A 23,700-nucleotide genomic window follows, 5' to 3' on the forward strand; every position below is an offset into this window, starting at 1 on the left:
TCCTATATATATATATACGTGTATATTTTTATTTTGTATATATATACATATATATATACATAGGAGTATTTATGTTTATATTTGTATTTGTATTTAGATATGATTATATATGTATATATATGTATTTTTTTTATTTTGTATGTATATATATATATATATATATATTTATATGTGTATGTATATATATATAAATATATTTGTTTGTATGTATATGTATATATATTTGTATAGATATTTGTATATATATGTGTATATTTTTTATTTTGTATATATATAGATATATTTATACAGGAATATATATATTTATATTTGTATATAGATATAAAAATATATTTATATATATGTATTTTTTTAATAAAAAAAAATTTAAAATTTTTAATTTGTTTTATTTTTTTTTGCTTTTTTGGATTTTTTAAAATTTGACATGGGACGTGTTAAAAAAATTTTATGTGTAGGAAATTGCAGTTAAATTGGGTAGTTCGTGTATCAATTTGACATATTTGATAATTTGGTGTAGTTTTTTGTTAAATTAAAAGTTCGTGTAGGAAAATGTCACATTTTACCAAATCTGTTTTCCTTAGTAAATATTCAAATTTTAGATACCCTAATCTAGATTAAATTAAATTTTAAATTATTTCCAGATTATGGCGTTCAAAAATCCGATCATATCAAATAAACCGGTCAATTTCATCAATGATATCGTACAGTTCAGAATTGTAGAAGCAGGAGGAATTTGACGAGTCAAAATACATGAGCGAGTCACACCAATCAAACGACGTCGTTGTAGTTCCAGTAGTGAACCCATTAAACGTGGTCGTTTCATCCTCAAAACTCGAGTTCTGCATGAAACAAGTTACGTCGACGTCATCTCTGTCCCACATCGGAACATCAGTCTCGTCATTCCTCTTCTCACGTTCTTCTTTTTCTTCGTCTCCGTTGACATCGTGACACGTCATCGTCGTCGTTGTCGGAGACAAAATAGTCTTGAGATCGAGAGCTTGTCGTCTCATCCCGGCGGCGAGTTTGTTCAGAATCCGAGCAGAGCCGGAGGAGGAAGAAGATGCCGTCGCCGTAGCCGGAGGGGAAGAGGAAGAGGATGGTGTTTCTCCGGCGACGGTGAAGGGCTCGTGGGTCATTGGGTCGATTCCGTTTCGTGCGAGTCTCTTTTTCAGACTTGAGTTCCAATGATTCTTGATGTCGTTGTCTGTTCTATTCTGCATATGCTTGGCTATGGCCGCCCACCTGTTTTTTTTTTTAAATCAATCATTTCGAATATTTATTGTGTATATATACATTAATGATAAACATATATATATCTATATATAAGCATGAAAATTAGTACATCATTCACTAATTATGTAAATACTTACCTGTTTCCAAGAACTGCATGAAGCTGGATTATGGTTTCTTCTTCATCAGCACTGAACTTGCCTCTCTTAAGCCCAGGTCTAAGGTAATTAAGCCATCTTAATCTACAGCTCTTTCCACATCTTTGAAGATCTTAACAAAAAAAAAACTTTTTTTAATCTATACTTTCGGGGGAAAAAGTGCTTAATGAAGCCCTATAAGCACACGTGCAGATACATCCATCCATGCATGTACGTATACACGTGTAAGTATAGGTATGTGTATATACCAGCTTTGCGGGGGAGTGAACGCCAATCTCCGATTCCATGTTCATTGATGTAAGCGACAAGTTTCTGGTCTTCCTCCGCCGTCCATTCTCCTTTCTTCGTGCCGTCGACGTCAAACCACGTCATCCTCCCCATTTTTTCCGGCGACTTGAACCAGTCTGAGATAGCCACGTGTCCGCTCAGGGAACAAAGGGAGAAAACAGATATATATTTTTTTTCTTTTTTCTTTTCCTATTCCGGAATTATCCGAGGCTCTGTTGTTCTTTCACTTGCTTGGCAACGAAGGAGAGGCGAGTGAGAGTATGTGGACATATATACCCATTCCTATTTTGATTTTATTTTAAAAAAATATATATCAATTTGTTTGTATGTGGTTAGTGAAAATATCAGTAAAATATTTTCTTGTATTTTTCGTATTAAATATGTTCAAATGTATGATCCGCGTTCTCAGTCTTTTAAAATTGTCAGACATTATTACTCTTGAATTATACTTCATATTCTATATATTCAGAAATTTATGTTTTAACTATCTTATTTCCGTAATCTGAATTTATCTCTATAACTATGGTGTGTATAAAAATTTCTATGATTAAATGATTAATCTAAAACTTTAATTAATCATAGTGGCGGCATAATCCATGCGAAAAATAGAGGTATGCGTACGTTATTATCTTATTTGAATATGACACATCAGCCAATGGTGTTGTTCTTAGGTATCTTAAAATGTGAAAAACTTTTACCACTGTTGTTAGAAAATGGGAAAAATATTACGATAATAGTAAGAAATTATTAAGAAAGGAAACAGTGGAATTAACTTTGGTACGGGCAATTAGGGTTGACGTGCCGAAGTCAAGTAAAAATTAACTGTGTTCACATTTGACGAGCTCTGTGAAATCACCGGGAGGACTATCCCATCAATCTAATTTAAGTCTCTGTCTCTCTCTCCATGGATATGCATTAACATGGTCCCATGAACGTGTCCTGATCCTCCGGTGTGGTCTGTGTGAACATCTCTTCGAATTCACACCATGATATTTTTATGTTTGGAAAAAATATTTTGACAGATATATATAATAATAGCACACTGAATGAATTCCAGTAAAAGGACAGATCTAGGTGAAGTTTTTAAATCTTTTTTGCGTTGGGCTACTCCCCAACCCCACCTCTCGTTTCGCCTTTATAAATGGATTTTACTTATGGTTGGATACGTCTTTTTACGTTGTAAAATCATATTTGTTTGATTTTTAAAAAAAATATATTGATTTTTGTTTATTTGGGTAACCATTTTTAAAAAAAAAATTCTTATATTTAAAACATATTTGAAATTGGCCTGGTTTGTTTTCAGATTTATTATTTTATTGAAAATTTTATCAGTTTTCAGAGGGCTTCTTGTTCATACACGCGTTAGAAACTTAGGATGATACTACAAAGAAAGTGTCGACTTTTAGTCAATGCAATGTGCTATATATATATATATATATATATATATATATATGTGTGTGTGTGTGTGTGTGTGTGTGTGTATTGTGTGATTTAAATGTGACAGACCATTATAATCCTTGGAGACAAAGATTGCGTCTGGATGTGATATCATTCTAAGTTTCTAACGTGTCTTACACATGCGTATCTGAACGCCACAACGACGAACGAAGTTTGCTCCGTGACCCGGTTTGTCTCCATGAGGGTTTTTTTTACCGCACGTGCTTAAATCATCTGGTTGGAACATAATAAATATATAAAAAAAATCATCTGGTTGGTGCGGACACGTGATTAAATACGATCTCTCGGGCCATGAAAACTTAAAATATGTAAAGATCAAACCAGGAAAAAGGTGATTTGAAGATTCATACCAACAGAAGTTTCAGTTTCTATTTTTATCACGTGAATATTGTGTACAAAACGAAACTATATATATGCGACGTGGGAAAAAAAACTTAGTAATATTCACTATTGAGACCTAAAGTTATTTTCGTACTTCTCGGCACCCCTGCGCCATCCATCTATCTCAAGTTATCCATCATACTAAATCCGAACTAAACCCGACATAAATGCAAGTGCTCCATTTTCGGATACCCGACTTACGGTTCAGGTCAGATATCCGAAAACCGGGCAAATTTAGGGTATGAACTTGTGATGAAGATAGAGATGTTTGAAAATATATTATGGCTAGGGTTTTTTGTGGTTGGTTTGAAGCGAGGAAACGATAAGGCAGATTCGTTCGGGGCCCTTTACCGGTCCCGAGTGGAGAAATCAACAATCAATTAGATAAATCCAAAAATGGAAAAAATGCGATTTGTCATTCAAAGACGATGACAAAAAAAATATGTCCACAAAATAAAAACGACGCCATGCAAATTTAGTTATTTGAGATTTTTTTTTTCTCAAGTTTTTGAATAGGGACATGATTTCTTATTTTTACGGAAAGCAGAAGAAAAGTTAAATCAATACAAAAGTTGAAAAAATAAAATAAAACTATCAAAATATGTTATTCATGAATAAGATTTGTGGTTTGAGCCAAGGGTGGTTGGCTCAACTGGTAAATGAGTATGCGCAAAGAGTGTTTCACCCAAATTCGAACCCTACTCTTGGCAAATCACATATTATCAAAAAAAAGAAGATTTGTGGTTTGATATATTATAATAATTTTTTTTGGTGGATACGATTCTTTGTTTGAATTTCGGATCGCTTTTCTAAATATCACGTGTTTGAAATATATGTTCGGGAATAATTGGTGAAGTGGGACCAAAGAGTCTAGCAACCCACGTTTATTTACCTTATTTGTTAATGTGACTAACGACTGAACGTGCTTAAAATATAAAATTTTACCTATTTTGGAAAATAAAAGATTCGCACAACAAAAAACAAACAAAAGAAGATACACACACTTGGGAAATTAGTGGGAATTAGAGAATGGGAACCGGTTTTATTCGGTTTAGCGGTTTGATATGGGTTTGTATAGATTGATTTGGAGTGAGGTTATACAAATAGCTATTGTCTTCGTGATGATGGTAAGGAGTTGGATGGAATTTGGTCAGCTTGATTCTTCCTTTTCATGTCTCTTATTATAACATTCTTGGACTGATTTGTCGCAGCCATGATGATGATCCATAATCTTAACGTACGAGCCTTGAAGCTCGTCATCGACATGTGTATCCTTTCGGGCACCCGTAGTAATCCGTCTATCTGAACATCGATCAACCCGAAATTGAACTTGTCATACTGAATCCGAACTAGTCCCGGCATCATAAATACGCTTTTATTTTCAGGGTATTAAACTTGAGGGTTGTGGTCAGATATCCGAAAATCGGGTAAATTTGCTTATGAATAGTGTATGAGGTTGGACTTGTGAGGAAGTTGGGAGATGATTGAGAATATCCTTAGTCTAAGGCTTTTTGTAGTTAGGGTTGGAGCGAGGAGACGATAAGTTATATTCTTGTGGGCCTCTAATCACATTTCATGGATCGGCCTTGGACCTGCGGATGAGAAATCAACAGTTAGTTAAATTTTGTTAATCTTCGTTTTTTTCTTAGAAAATGTTAAATAGGATTAGAGAGTTGGTTAACTTTGTTAATCTTATTTTTAAAAGAATGTTAAACACAATTAGAGTGTTAATTAAAATCTGTTCCTCTTCGTTTTTTTATAGAATTATTAAATGCAATTATATTTATTATTCTTTGAGCATTTAAGAGGAAATTTATAATGCTGGATCCTTGATTCTCTTGTTTTTACCATATTATAGTATTTGTTTTTTTTTATTGAAAAAAAACAAAAGTTCTGCGGTGTACATGGATATTTTAGTTCGGCATATAAAACCGAACTGAAATATATTTAATTTAGAAACGACAAATTTTAAAATATAAACGAGTAAATTAAACAAAATCATCGATAAACTTACAATAAAATTTTAAAACAAACATTTACAGTAAAAATCTAATGTGAAACGTACTAAAATAAGAACAGTAGCAATACAAAACTCGGTAAATAACGGAATGAAAATAATAATAATAATATCTCAAAAGACGACCTACCTTAGGGTTAAAGAAATGCAAACAAAGGCAGGGAAAAAGAAACGTAATGATAAATAATGTTCATCATTACCTAAGCTGGCAAACATATGTGACACAATGTGGGGAGTTGTAGTGGCAATTATTATTATTATTATTATTATTATTATTATTATTATTATTATTATTATTATTATTAGGTGAACTTTGAACTTATTATTTCTATGAACCGAAAATCCACCTAATGGAATTAACAGTAATTTAGCTTTTTAATCTCATTCGTCTATGTTTGCTTTTTAAAAATAATAGATAATCATTCCAAGCAACAAAGAAGTTGTCCGAAACATTAAAAAAAAAAGATTAAATTAATATCGACTTCTTTTTCTTGTTTTAGATATATTTTTTTCTAAGTTTTAGATATTTCAGATTTTGATTATATTTATATTTGAATGATTAAGATTTCACGATTTGTTTTATTTGGATTATATTGGGGTTTGATTTCATATTAAAAATGTTTTTTATTAAACCTTTTTCTTTTGAATATCTTTCTTTTATGTTTTTCTTATAAATATTTTTTTCTTTATGTTCAATTAAAAGAAACATAAAAAATTTATATACACGTTCCAAAACTTTATGGTATACAAAAACATATATGCGTATATATCTTTTGTTGCAAGGTTTGTCGAGAGAGTATACAATGAAAATAAACTCAAAAATAATAATAAAATAACAAAAATCCAGTCAGATGACAAATGACGGATTGGCCCCTGAACTCATTTAATGACAAATCTAAAACGACGCCGGTTCTCCCCCACGAGAACCCTCTGCCAGAAACCGAGGTTTCCTTGTTTCTACAATTATTAAAGGCTTCACCAAGAAAGACTGCAGATACAAATATTATAATGAATATATGAACGAAATCCAGCTGCCCCAGAATTCAAGTTAAGACGACGCCGTATTCTTGACTCCGGAACTTCTACACGAAACGGAGGCTTTTCCTGTTTCTTCTTCGTCTTTACAAAGAATGTATATAAAATACTTCATATACATACATACATATATATATATATATATATATATATGAAGTATTTCTGTTATACAATATATCACCGGGAAAGATTGTGCCTATAATTAATGTTTTTTTGTAGCTCCTAATAATATATGCGTAAAGACAAACATTACAGCGGCACTAATAAAATAGACACGAGACCGACGACGATCCAACCAATTGAATTTATAAAACTTGTTAATATATTTACAAAATTTCCAAATTGTGTAGGAAAACAAACTCACTAGTTTCAAACTCAAAGACCACGGTTAGTCAACGACAACAACAACCCACCATCATGTCATCTCTTATGGCCTTATTCATCCATCCATCATGCCATGTACATATATTTTCACATCACTCACTTGTTCAAATAGTTCATACGACACGTGTATATCTATATACATATATAGTTTCGGAATGGGGGAATATGGGAATATGTGTATATATATATACAGAGTACCATCATTATAATTTATAATTCTATTTCTAATTATAAATGTATAATTATTGATTATAATTAGTAATTAACAAAACCAAAATAATTTAAAAAAATTACGGGAGATAAAAAAATAAAATACATAATTTAAGATTGAGTGATTTAACTGATAAAGAGAGAGCAAAACTCATATTCAATCCAGGATCGAATCAGATTAAAATATTGGTGAATTTATAGATTATAAAAAAATAAATAAAATAGATAAAACACGAACAAGGAAAACAACATAAGTGGAAGAAGGCGTCATCATTGCGAGACCATCCCGAGGATTTCGGTTTTCGATCTTTAAAGCTTTGATTTTTATAGTTTCCATGATTAAATTAAAAAAATGGAAAGGTGCCAAATTTAATCGACCGTCGTCTTCCGCAATTCACGCAAAAGTCAAAAGTGGGAAGAAAAACATTCCTAAATTCTTTTTTTTTGTATAAAAACAAAAAAACCTCAACTGTTTCACTGTCTGCTCCTCTGTTGTTTCAGAAGATTCAGCCGACTCGTTTTCGGGTTCTGTCCGGGATCTCAATCGGGTCGGGTCGTCGCCGGGCCGGTGGAGATCAAAAGGTCGCATGTGGGTTTGATGGGCTGTGTAAGCTCGAAGCAGACAGTCTCTGTGACGCCTGCAATTGACCACTCGGGCGTTTTCAGGGACAATGCGGGTTCCGGGTCGGGTCGAATCGGGGCGGAGGATCCGGTGCCTGAGAAGAAGTCGGTCGTGGCTTGGAGGAGCAAGAGCGGGAGCAAGAGCGGGAGGAGGAGGAGCAAGAAGCATCACAAGGAGATGTACCTTTCTCAGGGCCATTACAAGTTTCCGTATCGAGTGGTTTTGCGTGGGCAAAGCGTAGAAAAGATGATGCGTGCGTTAGGTCACATAGTAGTGAGTTGGGGAGCGAGTTGAGCGAGTCGGGTCGGGCGAGTTTGACTTGCCGGAGCGAGTCGCTGAGCTTCCGGCTCGGGAACCTTAGCAGGTACCTGGAAGCCGAGCAGGTGGCCGCCGGTTGGCCGGCGTGGCTCAGCAACGTTGCCGGCGATGCCATCCACGGATGGATCCCACTTCGATCTGACGCTTTCGAAAAGCTCGAGAAGGTTTCTTTCAATTTCTTTCTATCTAGATACATGTACATCAGTAGATGCTATATGTATGATGTACATGAAGATCCAAGTTTTACCATTCTTAGCAGATTTTCAGATATTAGGGTTAAAGATTGAGACTTTATCTTTCCCCTGAAACTGAAGCGCTGCACGAGATGAAACCCTTTTGAGTTTTCAACTCCATTTTGAAACACCATTTGTTCAAATTCTGTGAAAATGATTGGATATTGTATTGGTTGTTGTCTAGATCGGACAAGGTACATACAGCAATGTGTTCCGAGCTCGAGAGCTCGAAACTGGGAGGATAGTAGCTCTAAAAAAGGTGAGGTTCGACAATTTCGAGCCAGAGAGCGTAAGGTTCATGGCCCGAGAGATTTTGATTCTTCGAAGGCTCGATCATCCCAACATTATCAAACTGGAAGGTTTAGTTACTTCCAAACTATCCTGCAACATTTATCTCGTGTTCGAGTACATGGAGCATGATCTCACCGGTCTTCTTTCTTGTCCCGACATCAAGTTCTCTACTCCACAGGTTCATTCGAGAGTATAGTCACTCGATATCGTAAGATTTTCCTCTGCATTGTGTATAGTAAGACAAAATGTTATTGTTGTTGCCTTGCAGATCAAATGTTACATGAAGCAGTTAATGTCTGGACTCGATCATTGTCACTCACGAGGCGTTATGCATCGGGACATAAAGGGTTCAAATCTTTTGGTGAATAACGAAGGAATATTAAAGGTGGCTGATTTCGGGCTTGCGAATTTCTGTAATTCTTCCGGGAACAAGCAACAACCCCTCACGAGCCGAGTCGTGACTCTCTGGTACCGTCCACCCGAGCTTTTGCTCGGGGCAACAGACTATGGAGCGTTTGTCGATTTGTGGAGTGTTGGTTGCGTTTTTGCCGAGCTTCTGCTAGGCAGGCCGATTCTCCAAGGAAGAACTGAGGTACACGAGGAATTATCATCTCATAAAATATCGTTTACGTATAGTTTCAATCCTGAATATCGCCTTCGGTAAAGGCTATTCTGTATATTGTCCTGTGGCATTCACTGAAACTAAATTTGCATAATGGTTTCGTGGGAAATTTATGCTACAGGTTGAACAATTGCACAAGATATTCAAGCTGTGTGGATCTCCACCATCAGATTACTGGAAAAAATCCAAACTTCCTCATGCAATGCTGTTCAAACCGCAACAACATTACGACGGTTGTCTCCGAGAAACCTTGAAAGATTTGTCCGAATCTGAAGTTAATCTGATAGAAACTCTTCTTTCTATCGAGCCTCACAAACGTGGGACTGCCTCTTCTGCCCTTGTTTCAGAGGTAACCATTTTTTTCTTTCCTTAAATATCTCACCAGTCCTTCTGAGTATGAAGATGTAGAATTCGAAAATTTTCATAAATACGGTTTTTCGTGTTTTATTGTTATAAAATATCGCTTCGAGTAAATGCATCTTTTTCCTGTTTTTCCTTTTTCAGTATTTTGTGACAGAGCCTTATGCTTGTGATCCCTTGAGTTTACCGGTATACCCACCAAGCAAGGAGATTGATGCAAAGCATCGAGAAGAAACAACAAGGTGAGAGTTCTTATTCGTAATCCGATATAGCAATTCTTACAGGTGTTGCATGATATTACCATTGGGGAACGGCTTGCTTCGAGGCGTAGAACCTTTTTTTGGGGCTCTTGTATGTCAAATTTCGAAGCTTTTTCTTCATTTCCATGTACAGTAATGGAAATTTTCTTGTACATTTGTTGGGTGTCCAGGAAAACGACTAGTGGTAATGGTAATGGAAGAGCTCGGTGTACAGAAACGAGGAAGGCAACTCGAAAGCCACTTGCTTTCACTAAATTGGCACCACTCGAGGTCCCTCCCACTTCTTCTCTGGTTTACATTTACTGTGCAACTTGAGACCCTTATACTAAAAATGCTAAAAGTTTCCATTTTTCGGCTTTGCAGGATGTAGTACCCAAAACCCGAGGCCTTCAGAAACGTTACGGTCACTCCATTCATAATTCGATTGAAAGTGATGCCGGGTTAGGTGGACAACTCCTCCAAAAACCATCGGATCATCACGAGAAAGATGAAGCTTCTCATCCGAAGAATGCATCACAAGGAGATGTACCTTTCTCAGGGCCATTACAAGTTTCCGTATCGAGTGGTTTTGCGTGGGCAAAGCGTAGAAAAGATGATGCGTGCGTTAGGTCACATAATAGATCTCTCTCGAGAGGCCACATTCCTAACCTCTTGGGACCTTCTCCTGCCCAGACCGGTAAAAGTGACGTTGAATCTAAGATGAGTGAGAACGATAAGGAAGATAAAGATGGGGCCAGAACAGATTCCCAGAGCCGTGAGTCATACGAGATGATGAAACGTTCTTTGCTGAAGCAGTGGAGCCAACTCGAACGCCCGGATTCTTTCGATGCTTCGGAGGAGTATCGTTCACAGGAACTGTCACTGGCAATGTATCAGAGAGAAGAAATGGCTGCAAAACTCGGTAATTTGGTACGTCTATAGATTGTAGAAGCTATAGTTCAACCGTTCTTGATTCTTTAACAGAGTCTGCATTGTTTCCGTGGCAGTTTAACCGCTATATGCATGATAGGAACTGAGTGTAGTTCCCTGGTAGATTGCCCCAAACTGATCTTGTTTCAGTAAGAAACGAAAAATACATCTGGAAATATGATATATGAAGTTATATCTACAGCCATTATCCTTAGAATAAGATCCGAAAATGTAAATTTCTAGCCTTTTATGTTGCAATCTGTTGACTGAAACTATGTAATATCAAAATGGATTGGGTAAATGTGATCTCCTTCATATTGCAAAGTATAAATATTAAACATCCAGATTCTAGTTTTACAGAGAGTCTAAAGCCCATGATGTTAAAGAAAAGGAAAGCAAAAGTAGATATGATTATTGCTTAGGACATCATTTCTGCTTTTTAGGAGTTTTAACTGACAAGCATGCTGAATGATACTAATGGGTTTAAAGCTGCGACAGTGTTGTCAAGATGATGGGGACAAGATTCAATTCTCCGGCCCTGTCTTGTCTCAATCTTATGGAGTCGATGAGCTCTTGGAACGTCATGAACGTCAGATCCGCCATCTAGTTCGTAAATCATGGTTCCACAAAGGTAAAAAGAAACTATGTTTCAATCGGGTTTCTTGACAAAATGCTCGGAAAAACAGCTAGTATTGTCTGGTTTTAATCGGATTTGATCAAGATTCGGAGACCATAACATCAAAGTTTTGACCTTTTGAACTTGCAGGTAAGAAACAGAGGAAGTAGCTTGTGGAGATTTGTCTGATAATGACAAGAGAAACCAGAAGAAGAAGAAGAAGAAGAAAAAGAAAGCTCCAAGAACTGACATGGCATCAGCTGCAGGAACCGTGATTTATTGGATAAGATCCGAGATTCAAGAGGGTGGTGATGCAGTTTTGTTAATGCTATTGCATATTATATAATGTTATAGATAACAAATTTGAGAGCTTATTGATTTTTTATGTCTGTCTTCTGATATATAACTCAAGGCATGCTGGAATGTATAGAGCCAGGCCTGCGATTATGATATTTTCTTAAGCTTACATCTTTCCAAGTATATGTGGATGTATATATCTATAATTATATATGTAAACCTTTTTGAAAGGAATGTGGCTTTAAACTTCAATTCCTGTCTAGATGATGATGATGTAACCAAGCTGATGTCATGTTCTGATTCATGATGTCATGCTGTCTGAAGGGTGAACTTTACCTAGGAACAAAATATAACCATACAACCAAAAGCCAGAAGGAATTGAAACAAGTCCCAAGGAGAATATAACATCAAAGAATTTCAGTTTCTCTGAAAACAGTCAATATGGTAAATTACAATAAGGCATGAATAATATTACAATGGATCCAAAGACGATCATTCATGTGAATCTTTCCTTCCAACAAATAAATAGCGCTTTTGTTAGATCTTTAAAGCTTTCATCATCATCCATAATATATATTTTACATGGATTTCTTCATTCAGTTTCTTTCATACTCTGTTTCTCTCCAAAGAACACTCTGCTTCTTCTGAACAGATTCCAGTTTTCTTGTACCGTTCTACGAAGTTTCCAGGCCAGTTTTATTGCATTCTGCATCCGCGTTCTTCTGATCGAAGATATATCAGTCCGCGCCTTATTCTCTGCGACAAACATTTAGCGATAAACGGGATCAAGAAATCAGATTAGGATTAACAAGCAGCTTCATATTCGAGATCCTTAACGTTAATGCAAAGCCCTTCACGGAAAATACCGGACGATAATATTTCAGTACCTCTCCAGTATCTTGGAGGCGTAAAAGTTCCAATCTTTCCGAAGGTCTTCGATCCGTCAAGGTAACAAGCTGAAAACCCATTGTGCAGAATTCAGTTCAATAGCATTGCCAAAAACTTTGTTCATTCTAGAGAGAGAGGTAGAGAGAATGCGGATAATAAAACCCAATACCCAGAAACTGAATCGCTCTGGATCTTGAGGTGTCGGTATCATAGATTCAACATTCAGAAGTATTTCGAGCCTTCTCCTATCTGATCAATCAAAACAGGAACAAAATCAATCATGTCTGAAAAACAAGGAGAATACAAAGGAACTAGAGACACACCGGTAAATTCTTGTCCAAAACCTGATAATGCTCCATAGTAATTCATTTTTCTTTCGACTGGTAGGAGATTAAATCTCGTGAGAGTTCAACTTCCCCGTTCTAAGCTAACTCATATTGCTTACCTCCTTGTCTAGCTGCTTCCTTTGCTCTCTGCAGCCATGACCGAGCAAATCCGGCTGCACTGTCTGCCAGTTCGCATAACTGTAAGAAGCCATAAGAGTTACAACTGAAATCAATATCTGCTCACAGTTCTGATATTGATGAAAGTCATAGTTCTGACATGGAACGTTACATGACTAGCCAAAGAGTGAAGAAAAGACGATATCTCTAGTTGTTCCACGGTCATATAAGTCATTAGTTTGTAAAATCAATGTCAGTGTCTCGACTTTTTCGAATTCACATCTCTTAAGAGAAATTTTCAGCTGCATTGGAAGAAGTGTTAATTTTCACGAAAGTAAGACTAATATGCCTCTGTAAATATATTTGCATTTTAGCAGGTTTATCGTATTCTCATGAAAGATGAATTAACAAACAAAACTTTACTACAGAAGCAAGCAAAGCAAAAGACGGTATTTTGTTGAGAGTTTCAGTAATCATACATCTGTTTTGCCCTGGTCGGTTTGCGGTGGTATATCCGTCACCCATTCAACCTCTGCCACACGATACCTGGAAGCAAAACCGATAGTACAAGGATTTTGAATGATTTGACTTGTAGGAAAGTCCAAGAAGTATAATTTTTGTTCTATAACATTTCATCTTTTAACAATTTCAGATTAATGGAAGAGAAGCAAAAAAATCATGAATGGTAAGATCTGCAAAGTGCTAAATAAGTATATGAAAAGCTTACCCATCTTGATCCCAAGATTTTAAAATGTGGCACCTTCTGCGGCTTTCAAGCTGCATGCAGCAAACACTCGATTAATCATGCAACGACTTGACCACGAGATAGTGCAAAAGAACTATTAGACTATGATTTAATTTATGTTTTTTATTTTTATGAGTTTATTAGGTTTCGGGTGTTTTCTTTGCTTTTTTAACGCTTATATAAGAAGGGACAACAGTGCTCACATCATAAGAACTCTGAAATAAATCACAGAAAGCGATAATGGGTGGAAATCCCCATTAAAAGAGGTAGATAGAGAATATAATTACACATATTCACCTCAAGAACAAAGCGCCCATCTGGGAGTGGATCACACCTGCACAACTCAAGCTTGGGTGAGTTCGTCCCGATATAACACCCAGAAAAAAATGAAGGAGAAAAAGAAAAAAGAAAAAGAAAAGGCAACATACTCTGTGATCTCAACTTCACAAGCAAAATCAAATGGAGAACCTGTTGCAGGATCGAGAGCTACCTACGAAAATCGAGATGGCAAAAAATTCATGAGTCAGAAAAAGTTTAGGAATTTGAAGTTAAATAAGCAATAAGTAACGGGAAAGAGCAGAGCACTCTACCATCCCCATCCGATGATTTCCTTCCATTATTCTTCTCACCTAGTTTAAGTTGGCACATGTTAATTAAAATTGCAAAAAACATGGTTGAATCCAAGACAAAAATGCTGCCAGTGTAAATCTTTCTAACCGGTTTAACACTAGAATTTAAGAATTCCAGAGAAATTAACAAATGAAATACTAAAGTAAAATAAAACTGAAAAAAGAAAAACTCACCATTAGCCTGTATCTTGGTTCAAATATGTGAAGTGACAACTTCTGGCAAGGGATGATCACATCCATGACAAAAAGAGGCATTGTATCATTTCCCATGTGGGTCAAAGTATTCTGCTCTGACTTCCTTTCAGCATATTCATCCGGAAAGTTTTTTTGTATAACGTTGTTGAGTGTCACGCTGACAAAACCGTTATTGCTTCAGAATAAGAAATTTAACACAAAGCCCAAGGATTCAAGTGACCATGGCATTGAAGAAAAACATGTATGCTAGTGCATGCATTGCAGAGAAGAACAAAGTTCTAGATCATATTAATGATAGCTGGTCTGGTAACAAAAGTTGAGGAAATCATCGAGTAAAAACCATATTCTAACGTGAAAAGAACGGGTTCTGGTTTTAGTCAGTAACCTCTGTTAATTTCATTGCACAAGCATAACAAGTACGCCTCTTAGTTTATCGATTATCGCATTGCAACAGAAATTCCAGGTACAGTTCCTATCAAGCAAAGCAGACGATAAAATAATTATATTTTTTTATCGAAGATCAGACCAAACATGTTTGTTACCTCACAGCACATGTTCTTGGAGTGATGAAAAGTACAGTTCGACACAGTGGGCATTTGTTACCTACATGCCAAAGAGCAAAAATGAGCAACATGACAGTGAAGAAAGAGAAGCTAGAGAGAGTAAACCAAAGACATGGTCCTGTAAACCCACCTCGATCCATTGACTGAAAAAGACAAGATCTGCAGAATGTATGCCCACATGAAGTTGTAACAGGCTCATATAGCAATTTCAGACAAAGGGTGCAGTCGAAGTCATCGGACCGCTCTGTCTTTCCATGGGTTTTACTCATCAGACCGGGTAGAGCCTTCTCCAATTCCTGAAGATTCGATCGGAGAGGATCGCTTCATGCGATCAGAAGAAACTTCAAATTTTCAAAATCGATACATTCGATAAGGAATTGATATGGAATCCAGTATGTCATGCATATACTATAGTACCTAAAGGGATCAATCTGAAGGCCTAAGAGGATAGCATCACGTGCCATTTCATATCTTTCTAGCTGCAGAATCAAATAAAATGATCACGTATAACACGAACTGGGCCAAAATATTATTGAAAAGAAGAAGAGAAAGGAAAATTTCAATTTGATTTCCATGAAAAAGAAGGAAAGAAAAACACATCACGTACCAACATCAGAGCACTGGCCTTTATAATATAAGACTTTACTGAACTGTTCCTCAGATTCATTAGCTTGTCAGCATCCTTAAGAGCAAGCTGTAGGGAAATAACAAATGCATGTTTTGTTTTTTCATTTTTTTTCAAGTGATTTTCAGGGCGAGGTTAAGCTATTTGGACAAAGACATACTTCCCCGAGCATCGTCACATCAAATCCATTCAGAGGTCTATATTCAGAAACCGATGCAGACCTTTGTTTCAGGAATTGACCAAGACTGAAAACAAAGAAAACATGAGAGAGAGAAGAGCATGTCAGCACTAAAACCTAGATGTATCCCAGGAAAAGGGCAAGAGGCAATTACACAAAATGTTATTTGATCTTAAATTCGGACAGACCTTACATATGCAGCACTTCTGTTGCTTAAAACAATAGGATCAAAAGGCTTAACAGAATTGGCTCTTGAATAGCTACTAATTGCCTGAAAATCAAAAAAAGAGAAAGCTTCACCCTTGGCAATAAAAAAGAACATAAGGAAAGCCTTTTAAAATCTTACAATAAGGGCTCACTAGATTTCTAGATACAACAATATCAGGCTTCAAATCAGAACTTCGACACCGAAGCTTTAGATTACCCAGGAATAACCAGGATTTCTAAATCAAATTCTACGAAGAAACATGTTAATCAGGAGTTCTTTTCTTACCATCGCCACAAAGCTAGATCATATCATCATAGATACCGAGGGGAATTTGCTAATACCATGTTCATTATGGCAAATTTCATAAGCCATATATTCCAAGAGGTGGAATTCCATAGAACCCTCAAAATGGCTAGATGGGTGTCTTGAGACAGCTAAAAAAGAGGCTTTCTCTTTCAAATTCACAAGAAGCTCTACCAAAGAATCTAACGAAATGGGTCTTTTGAAAATGCTAAACTATATACTATACTAAATCACCGGGCAATCTCTACACCAATTGCATCAAGAAGCAAAAGCAGAGAGCATTCTCCAAACATGGAACACCAGATAAAAACATCAATGCAACGATGACATAAAACCGAGTCAACACAACAGAACTAAAAGCATAACCATTTAATGCAAGAAAATGATATCTTCACCTCCTCAAAACGGGACTCTTTGAATGATTGGTTTCCTTTCTCCACGAGTTGGAAAACCTGATTGTGTATATCTAAAGGCAACGAGTGGTCTGCTTCACTGACCTGAAGATAGACCACGAAAATTTCAGACAATCAACTAAAAACTAATGCAATCCAGAAACTTCCTTGTCTTTCTTCGGCTTTTCCCTCGACATGTAATGTAATTGGGAACATCCTTAGATTATTGGACACTGAATTCACTAACAAAACTCGATAGAGGTAATCCAACATCACTCAGTAGAACAAAAAGATGAACAAAAGCAAAACTTCATGCATTATTGGCAGAGCTTTCATCTCGATCCCCAAAGGGTTCATCATTCAGATACAAACTTCTCAATTCAGAGAAAAGACATTATCTTTCCCTTATCCACACTTTCTTGGAATCCGAACAGCCCTAGAGATTCAAGAAAAAAGTTATTAGAAATTACACTCACAAGGCTATAATCTTCGACTGTGCCCAACCCGAACACACGTAACCCCGGAGAAGAAGCTTCGCTCGACATCGAACCCAGAGGGGAAACTCCACGAGAATCACGGGAAACAAGATTGACGGGAAAATCGGAGGAGAAAACAATATGATGAAGAAGAAAACTGAAGGTGAGTATCGTGTTCTCTTCCTGGTCCTTCGTTGGGAACACGGACAAAATTCCACTACGTGTTCATTCTCTCTCCAAGCTTAACTTTTTCGTCAACGTAAAGGTAAAAGTAAAATCCATCCCGTTCGTTCTCTATCTCGACAGAAATTTGGGATTGGATTTGGGGAAATTGAAGGGACGAGAGGTCTCGGGCTCGGAACCAGATCGTTTTCTTCTTCTTCTTTGAATTTTATCTCTCGCTTATTTTCCTTTTCCTTTTTTCCTCACCGGAGTCATCTCATCATCCTCAACGGTAGATGATCTGGTGCAACACAGATGTACACCATGCTATCATCTTGACCGTTGATTTAAAAGACTCATAAAAACATGGGCCTTTGACTAGCTCAATTTTTGTTTGACTCTAAACCGGGTTCGGTTCTAAGTTTATAAAAAAAAATATTGTAACATTTTTATGTCCGTTTAGGACCGATTTCTTAATTAATACGATATAAATAATATGTATGTATATATGATTTAAATATGAAAAAAGATAACTTTGCACTTAATATTCCAATAATATTTACTAAAACATCTGATACAATTTATTTGATGGGACATAATTAAAAAAAACTTTCTGAAATTTGAAGTCGGATTTTCAATGTTTTTAAAAAATAACATTGTTTTGTCATCAAATCAAATATAAGAAAACAGCATTTTTAGAGCATTTAATTTCATGATTTTGTTTTTCTGTTTATGTTTTAATAATAAAAATTTAGTTTTCAGAAGCGGAAAAAGCCGTGGGTCCGTTTTTTTTTAGAATCATCTTATAAAATCAGCCGGTTTAGCTAGTTTTCATACAAAATCGAGCCCTAGGGACTGCGAAAATCCACGTGGCAACAGGAGATTAAAGAAAGTGCATGACCATGACGCTTCCCGTTCCAAAGGCCATGATGATGTTTCTAGTTCCAATGGCCATGACGATTCGATTTTCTTCCAAATTTATGTCCTCGATAAAAAGCCCTTCACTCCCATTACACTGCTAAATTCTCCAAGAAAAGGTTGTTTGTTTCTCGGGAAAACTCTGCTAAGAGACCCAGCTGTCGTATTCCCAAGGTATGTCGGAGTATCTCTCATCGTTTACATGCATGTTCTTAGAATACGTGCATTCCTAAAGAGCTCTGGCACGAGCAGCTGATAGTAAAGTTACCCGGCTTCAGGTTGAAGACATCGCAGTTGGGACTACGGTTTGGTCGAGAGTTGAAGAAGACGATGGCTACGGTTTATGGCGGTGATTTTTACGATTGCGATGCTGATGATTATGATGACCACGATGATTATGGTTATGGTTGGGATTATGATGCGGGTGGTGAGCATGGTTATGATGAATATGGAGATAGTATTGGCAATTTTAGTGACGGTGGAGAAGATCACGATGATTATGATGAAGTCGGTGATTATGGTTATGGTTGCTGGTGGTGACCAGTGGCGGATCCAGAAAAAAAAATTAACGGGGCACAATTAAATACGTATAAAATAAAAAAAATTAATAAATATATATCACCTAAAAAATATTTATATTTTACATTAATGCTACAATTTTTTATTTTTTAAAATCTATACATAATAATTTTATTTGTAATTATTTAAAATATTTTTTTTGATAAAATATATTCATAGTTTTTTTTGATAAAATTTAGTCAATTGCATTAGATTTGAAATATTAAACTCACGAAATGAGTCAATAAAATTTAAAATTATAATACAAATGAATAATTATGAATTTCTCTTCAAAACATTTATTAAATTCTCGGTAAATTCATAACAATATGTACAAATCGATCATTTATGTTATATTCTAACATAAATGATCCATTTAAACTAGAGTGGATTAAATAGTCTAAATGTTTTTCATATTTTTTTGGAAAGTTATGATCACATGATTTTATCTCATAAAATATTTACATCTTATCCAATCTTTTGATTAGTATAATATTCTAATATTTTTTCTATCAATGTGATTTGAAAACAAATCATCCAAATCAATTTGTTCAAACATTAAAAGGTTAATTTAAAATTTTGATACATTACTGATTGAATTTTACCAGTATATTGAGTTATCGATGCAAAATTTTTTTAAAAAAATTATCCATTAATTTTTCTATCAAGTCAAATATAAAATATTAAGTAAATATTATAGAATAGTAAATTAATAAATATGATCAAAATATAGAAAATAATAAATAAAAATAATATTTTTTTAAAATTAAAATCACAATATTTATATAATTTAATTCTATTAATTGTTCTGTATTTTTTTGATAATTTTTAGAAAACTATATGTATATACGAAGAAGATAAAAATGTAAAAAAAAAATGTATATTACTTAATCTAACCCTAGATTTTAGGAAAGAAACTAAGAAAGACTAAATTAAAAAAGTGGGCCCACAAAGAAATTGAGATAAGTAAAGAAAAAAATGTTACGGGGGCAAACAAATATTTTGAATGGGGGCATTTATAAATATTATTTAATTATTTTATAGTTTTTTGAAGAAACTAATTAAAATTTATGTAATTGAGTGGGGGCATGGGACCCCACTCATCAACATGTAGATCCGCCCATGGTGGTGACCATGGTTATGATGAATAACGGTGGCGGCAGTGGTGATTGGTGGCTTTTCCGGTGGGTTTGGAAGCTAGTGTCGGAAGAAACGATTTTTGTCCTGTTATGTTTGATTCTTTACGGGAGAGCTTCATGTAAACCCTTCCACCATTTTTTCAGTGTATTGATATTTTCTAGAGATTGTTATATGCATCTCGACTTTATAATTATCCGCCAATATATTATAATCAAATTGAAATGCATGATGATAATATTTAGAAGCTGTAATATGATGGTTTATGTAACTTATGTAGCAACCTCCCAAACAGTTGATGTTTCAAGATCCTGGTTCGATTCCAGCAGAGGAATCGGAGTATGCAATGGAGGGTCGGACACATCTTAGTTAATCAAAAAAATGTTTTGATGGTAGTTGCCAACAAATTTGTGAATGGTCAATAAAATTTTTGTTGTTCTCAATTGTATCCCTGAATGGAAAATCTATTTGCAATTTCAATTATTTGTTTCAAGAATTCTGTGATTTTAAAAACACTCAAAATTAGTAACATGTGGAGATTTTCAAGAATTCTTAGTAGGAAATGAAGACTAAATAAATTTGAATTTGAATTTATCAAATTTTAAAAAATAGCATCTTTAGAGCATAAATTTTGCTATTAATAATTAACAACAGGCTTTAGTATGTACTTTTTTTGTGTGTGTTTTAAATTTTTAATAATAAGAATTTAGTTTTCAGACAAATAAAAAATCTGTTTGTTTAAATATTTCTTATAAAAACAGCCTATTTATCTAGTTCTCATTATTTAATTCTATTATCAAATAAATATGTTATAATTCCGAGCCGTACATGGCGTAGGAGTAAAAGCGAAAATCCACGTGGCAATAGGGAACTGTGGAACTGGCGATCTCTCTCTCTGCGTGCATGATCATCATGACGCTTCCAGTTCCAATGGCCATGGCGATTCGATTTTCTTCCACATTTCTCTCTTCTTGACCTACTTCATTTGTCGCTCTCTGTTCAAACCAAATTACACTGCTAAATTCTCCAGGAAAAAGGATGTTTGTTTCTCGGGAAAGCTTTGATAAGAAGAAGAAGAGGTCATTCGACAGAAACCCGGTCGTCGTAGTCTCTGGAGGTATGTCGGAATCTCTCATCGTTTTCATGTTCTTTAAAAACTTATATCCCTTGTTCATGTAAAAAATCATGATTCCCGATAAAAGAAAGGCTCGATTTTTAGAACCCATAGAGGGTTTTACGATGATCAAGGGATTTCCCATTTCACAAATTGCTCTAATTTCGATTCTGATTAGGGATATAATTAAGTGGATATGAACCCTGAGAAGTTCACACGCGAGACCAACGGAGTCATTTCCACTGCTCGTGTTCTTGCAACGAATGCTGGTCATGCAGAGTTCACTCCCTTGCACATGGCAGCTGCTCTGATCTCTGATTCATCTGGAATCTTCCCACGAGCAATTTCAAGCGCAGGGAGCGAAGACGCGGTTGAATCAGCCGAGAGAGCAATCAACCAAGCCTTGAAGAATCTCCCGGCGCAGTCTCCGCCGTCTGGTGAGATTCCGGTGGACATGAGCCTCGTCCAGACGGTTCTTCGTGCTCAGGCCGTGCAGAGATCTCTTGGCCACGCACTTTTGACCCCGGACCAGTTGGTTTTCGGTCTTCTTGAAGATCCCCAGATCGGGGAATCGTTCAAAGAAGCCGGAGTTGATCCTTCGAGAGTGAAGTCTGAGTTCGAGAAGCTTGTTGAGAAAGAGGGGAAGAAAGTGGAGAGTGCTTCTGGTGAGACATTGTTTCAGGCTCTGAAGACTTATGGAAGAGATCTGGTCCAACAAGAAAGGGTTATTTGGATTCTCTCGAGAAAAAGGAAGAACAACCCGGTGCTAATTGGTGAACCAGGTGTCGGGAAAACTGCTGTCGTGGAAGGCTTGGCGCAATGGATTATGAAAGGAAATGTTCCTAGGAAGCTTTCTGATGTAAAGCTCATTGCTTTGGACATGGTTGCTTTGCTCGGTGAAGTGAAATGCCGAGGAGACTTTGAAGAAAGACTGAAAGATGTGCTGAAAGAAGCCGAGGAAGCTGAAGGTAAAGTTATTCTCTTTATAGATGAGATCCATTCGGTTCTTGTGGATGTGGCCAATCTGTTCAAGCCCATGATTGCAAGAGGCCGGCTTCGATGCATCGGAGCTACTACGCTCAAGAAATACCGGAAATACGTCGAGAAAGACTCCGTCTTAGATAGAGGGTTTCAGCAAGTGTTCGTCTATGAGCCTAGTGTTCCCGACACCATATCTATTCTCCGAGGGCTGAAAGAGAAATACGAGGGACACCACGGCGTCCACATCCAGGACAGGGCTCTTGTCGTTGCTGCTCAGCTGTCTTCTCGTTACATAACTGGTCTGTTGACATATTCTAGGTCTTGATTTCTTGATCTGGACATTTTTAATGTTTCTGTGTCTTGTTAGGTTGGCATCTGCCTGATAAGGCGATTGATTTAGTCGACGAGGCTTGTGCAAATGCAAGAGTCCAGCTCGATAGCTTATCTACAGAAATCGATAACCTCGAGGGGAAGAAATCCCAGTTATCTGAATTATGTGAGACGGAGAAGGACAAAGCTCAGTGCGTGGAGGTAAGAAACAGAAACATTGGCACCTACAAGATTCGTTTTTTTTTTTCACGTTGGTTATGCTGATCTAACATTTTTCGTCTTGTACAAATCAACATGGATCTATAGTTTCGGAAAGAACGTATTGACTTGACGAACATGCTTAATCATCGGAAAATGAAGTTCTGGAAGGCGAAACAGAGAATCAAGGAGATCCCCCGGCTTAAACAGAAGAGGGAGGAGCTCATGCTTTCTCTTCAGGAGGCAGAGATGATTCAAAACATTGGCCGAGCTGCTGGTTTGCTATATCGGAAAATCAAAGAAGTGGAATGGGAAATCGCCCAACTCGAATCAATCTCGGAAGAGAACACTCCCGGAACTGTCGGTATGAAACACATTGCCGAAGTGGTGAGCCGGTGGACTGGAATTCCGGTGGCAAGACTTGACCGGGACGAGAAGGAGAGGCTGATGTTTCTCTGTGATAGGCTGCAGAAGAGGGTTGTGGGTCAAGGTCTTGCGGTGAAGGCTGTTGCTGAGGCCATCTTAAGGTCGAGGGCTGGGATAGGAAGGCCACATCATCCGATCGGAACATTCCTATTCTTGGGTCTGACAGGTGTGGGAAAAAACGAGCTTGCTAAGGCTCTCGCTGAGCAACTCTTTGACGACGAGAATTTGCTCGTGAGAATCGATATGTCAGAGTACATGCAACAACTGTCTGTTTCTCGCCTCATCGGTGCACCACTCGGGTAAGTACCTATATGAGATGAGATCGGGTTTTGTTATAAAGGAAATCTGAAAATCGGGTTTGGGTATTTGCGTGCGAGATGGATATTACCCACGGGGAACTATGAGTGAAAAAATTAACCCTAACAAAATTCTAGGATTTTGAATGAAATCTCTCGAAATTTGGTGTTTGAGCTCAGGTAGTCCGAAAATTCCGGGTATCTGACTGTGTTTGCCTTTAAATACGGTCCACACAATGCGGAAAG

At 36.5% G+C, this 23,700-nt stretch overlaps 4 protein-coding genes across 4 annotated transcripts in view; 2 read left to right on the forward strand and 2 right to left on the reverse strand.

Moving 5' to 3' along the window:
- Positions 1-650: 650 nt before the first annotated feature.
- Positions 651-1,918, reverse strand: LOC104813884 (transcription factor MYB34-like). The gene is made up of 3 exons (XM_010541674.1): positions 1,637-1,918; positions 1,371-1,500; positions 651-1,242 (listed from the first exon to the last, which is right to left on the reverse strand). The coding sequence occupies exons 1-3, from the start codon at positions 1,767-1,769 to the stop codon at positions 669-671; spliced, it is 837 nt and encodes a 278-aa protein (XP_010539976.1). The 5' UTR covers positions 1,770-1,918; the 3' UTR covers positions 651-668.
- A 5,677-nt stretch (positions 1,919-7,595) lies between these two features.
- On the forward strand, positions 7,596-11,941 carry LOC104813885 (probable serine/threonine-protein kinase At1g54610). The gene is made up of 10 exons (XM_010541675.2): positions 7,596-7,947; positions 8,058-8,265; positions 8,519-8,803; positions 8,894-9,217; positions 9,369-9,596; positions 9,752-9,849; positions 10,038-10,137; positions 10,231-10,776; positions 11,275-11,407; positions 11,543-11,941. Exons 1-10 carry the CDS (start codon positions 7,760-7,762, stop codon positions 11,560-11,562), a joined length of 2,130 nt encoding a protein of 709 aa, XP_010539977.1. The 5' UTR covers positions 7,596-7,759; the 3' UTR covers positions 11,563-11,941.
- Positions 11,942-12,096: 155 nt separating this feature from the next.
- Positions 12,097-17,744, reverse strand: LOC104813886 (LON peptidase N-terminal domain and RING finger protein 1). Its single transcript, XM_010541676.2, has 18 exons — positions 17,335-17,744; positions 16,862-16,963; positions 16,144-16,226; positions 15,938-16,022; positions 15,760-15,846; positions 15,570-15,631; positions 15,283-15,473; positions 15,132-15,192; positions 14,569-14,746; positions 14,356-14,394; positions 14,194-14,255; positions 14,063-14,099; positions 13,748-13,797; positions 13,500-13,566; positions 13,023-13,101; positions 12,747-12,826; positions 12,577-12,645; positions 12,097-12,445 (listed from the first exon to the last, which is right to left on the reverse strand). The coding sequence occupies exons 1-18, from the start codon at positions 17,401-17,403 to the stop codon at positions 12,386-12,388; spliced, it is 1,461 nt and encodes a 486-aa protein (XP_010539978.1). The 5' UTR covers positions 17,404-17,744; the 3' UTR covers positions 12,097-12,385.
- Positions 17,745-20,991: 3,247 nt separating this feature from the next.
- The window catches only part of LOC104813887 (chaperone protein ClpB1-like), a 3,738-nt gene continuing 1,029 nt past the window's right edge, over positions 20,992-23,700 (forward strand). The window contains exons 1-4 of the mRNA XM_010541677.1: positions 20,992-21,226; positions 21,402-22,503; positions 22,572-22,735; positions 22,841-23,457. Coding sequence (XP_010539979.1) covers positions 21,420-22,503; positions 22,572-22,735; positions 22,841-23,457 — 1,865 coding nt within the window. The 5' untranslated portion in view covers positions 20,992-21,226; positions 21,402-21,419. The remainder of the gene's footprint in view (positions 21,227-21,401; positions 22,504-22,571; positions 22,736-22,840; positions 23,458-23,700) is intronic.

This window comes from Tarenaya hassleriana, unplaced genomic scaffold (genome assembly GCF_000463585.1).
Source record: "Tarenaya hassleriana unplaced genomic scaffold, ASM46358v1 Cleome20, whole genome shotgun sequence".
NCBI lineage: Eukaryota > Viridiplantae > Streptophyta > Magnoliopsida > Brassicales > Cleomaceae > Tarenaya > Tarenaya hassleriana.

Coding starts and splice junctions, on each gene's coding strand:
- LOC104813885 (XM_010541675.2), top strand. CDS start 7,760: ATGGGCTGTGTAAGCTCGAAGCAGACAGTCTCTGTGACGCCTGCAATT. Junction 7,948..8,057: donor GGGAGGAGGAGGAGCAAGAA/GCATCACAAGGA, acceptor GTCACATAGTAG/TGAGTTGGGGAGCGAGTTGA. Junction 10,138..10,230: donor CTAAATTGGCACCACTCGAG/GTCCCTCCCACT, acceptor TCGGCTTTGCAG/GATGTAGTACCCAAAACCCG.
- LOC104813884 (XM_010541674.1), bottom strand. CDS start 1,769: ATGGGGAGGATGACGTGGTTTGACGTCGACGGCACGAAGAAAGGAGAA. Junction 1,501..1,636: donor TTCACTCCCCCGCAAAGCTG/GTATATACACAT, acceptor TTTTTTGTTAAG/ATCTTCAAAGATGTGGAAAG. Junction 1,243..1,370: donor CATGCAGTTCTTGGAAACAG/GTAAGTATTTAC, acceptor AAAAAAAAACAG/GTGGGCGGCCATAGCCAAGC.
- LOC104813886 (XM_010541676.2), bottom strand. CDS start 17,403: ATGTCGAGCGAAGCTTCTTCTCCGGGGTTACGTGTGTTCGGGTTGGGC. Junction 16,023..16,143: donor AGAAGTGCTGCATATGTAAG/GTCTGTCCGAAT, acceptor CTTTGTTTTCAG/TCTTGGTCAATTCCTGAAAC. Junction 15,474..15,569: donor CTTCAGATTGATCCCTTTAG/GTACTATAGTAT, acceptor GATCGCATGAAG/CGATCCTCTCCGATCGAATC.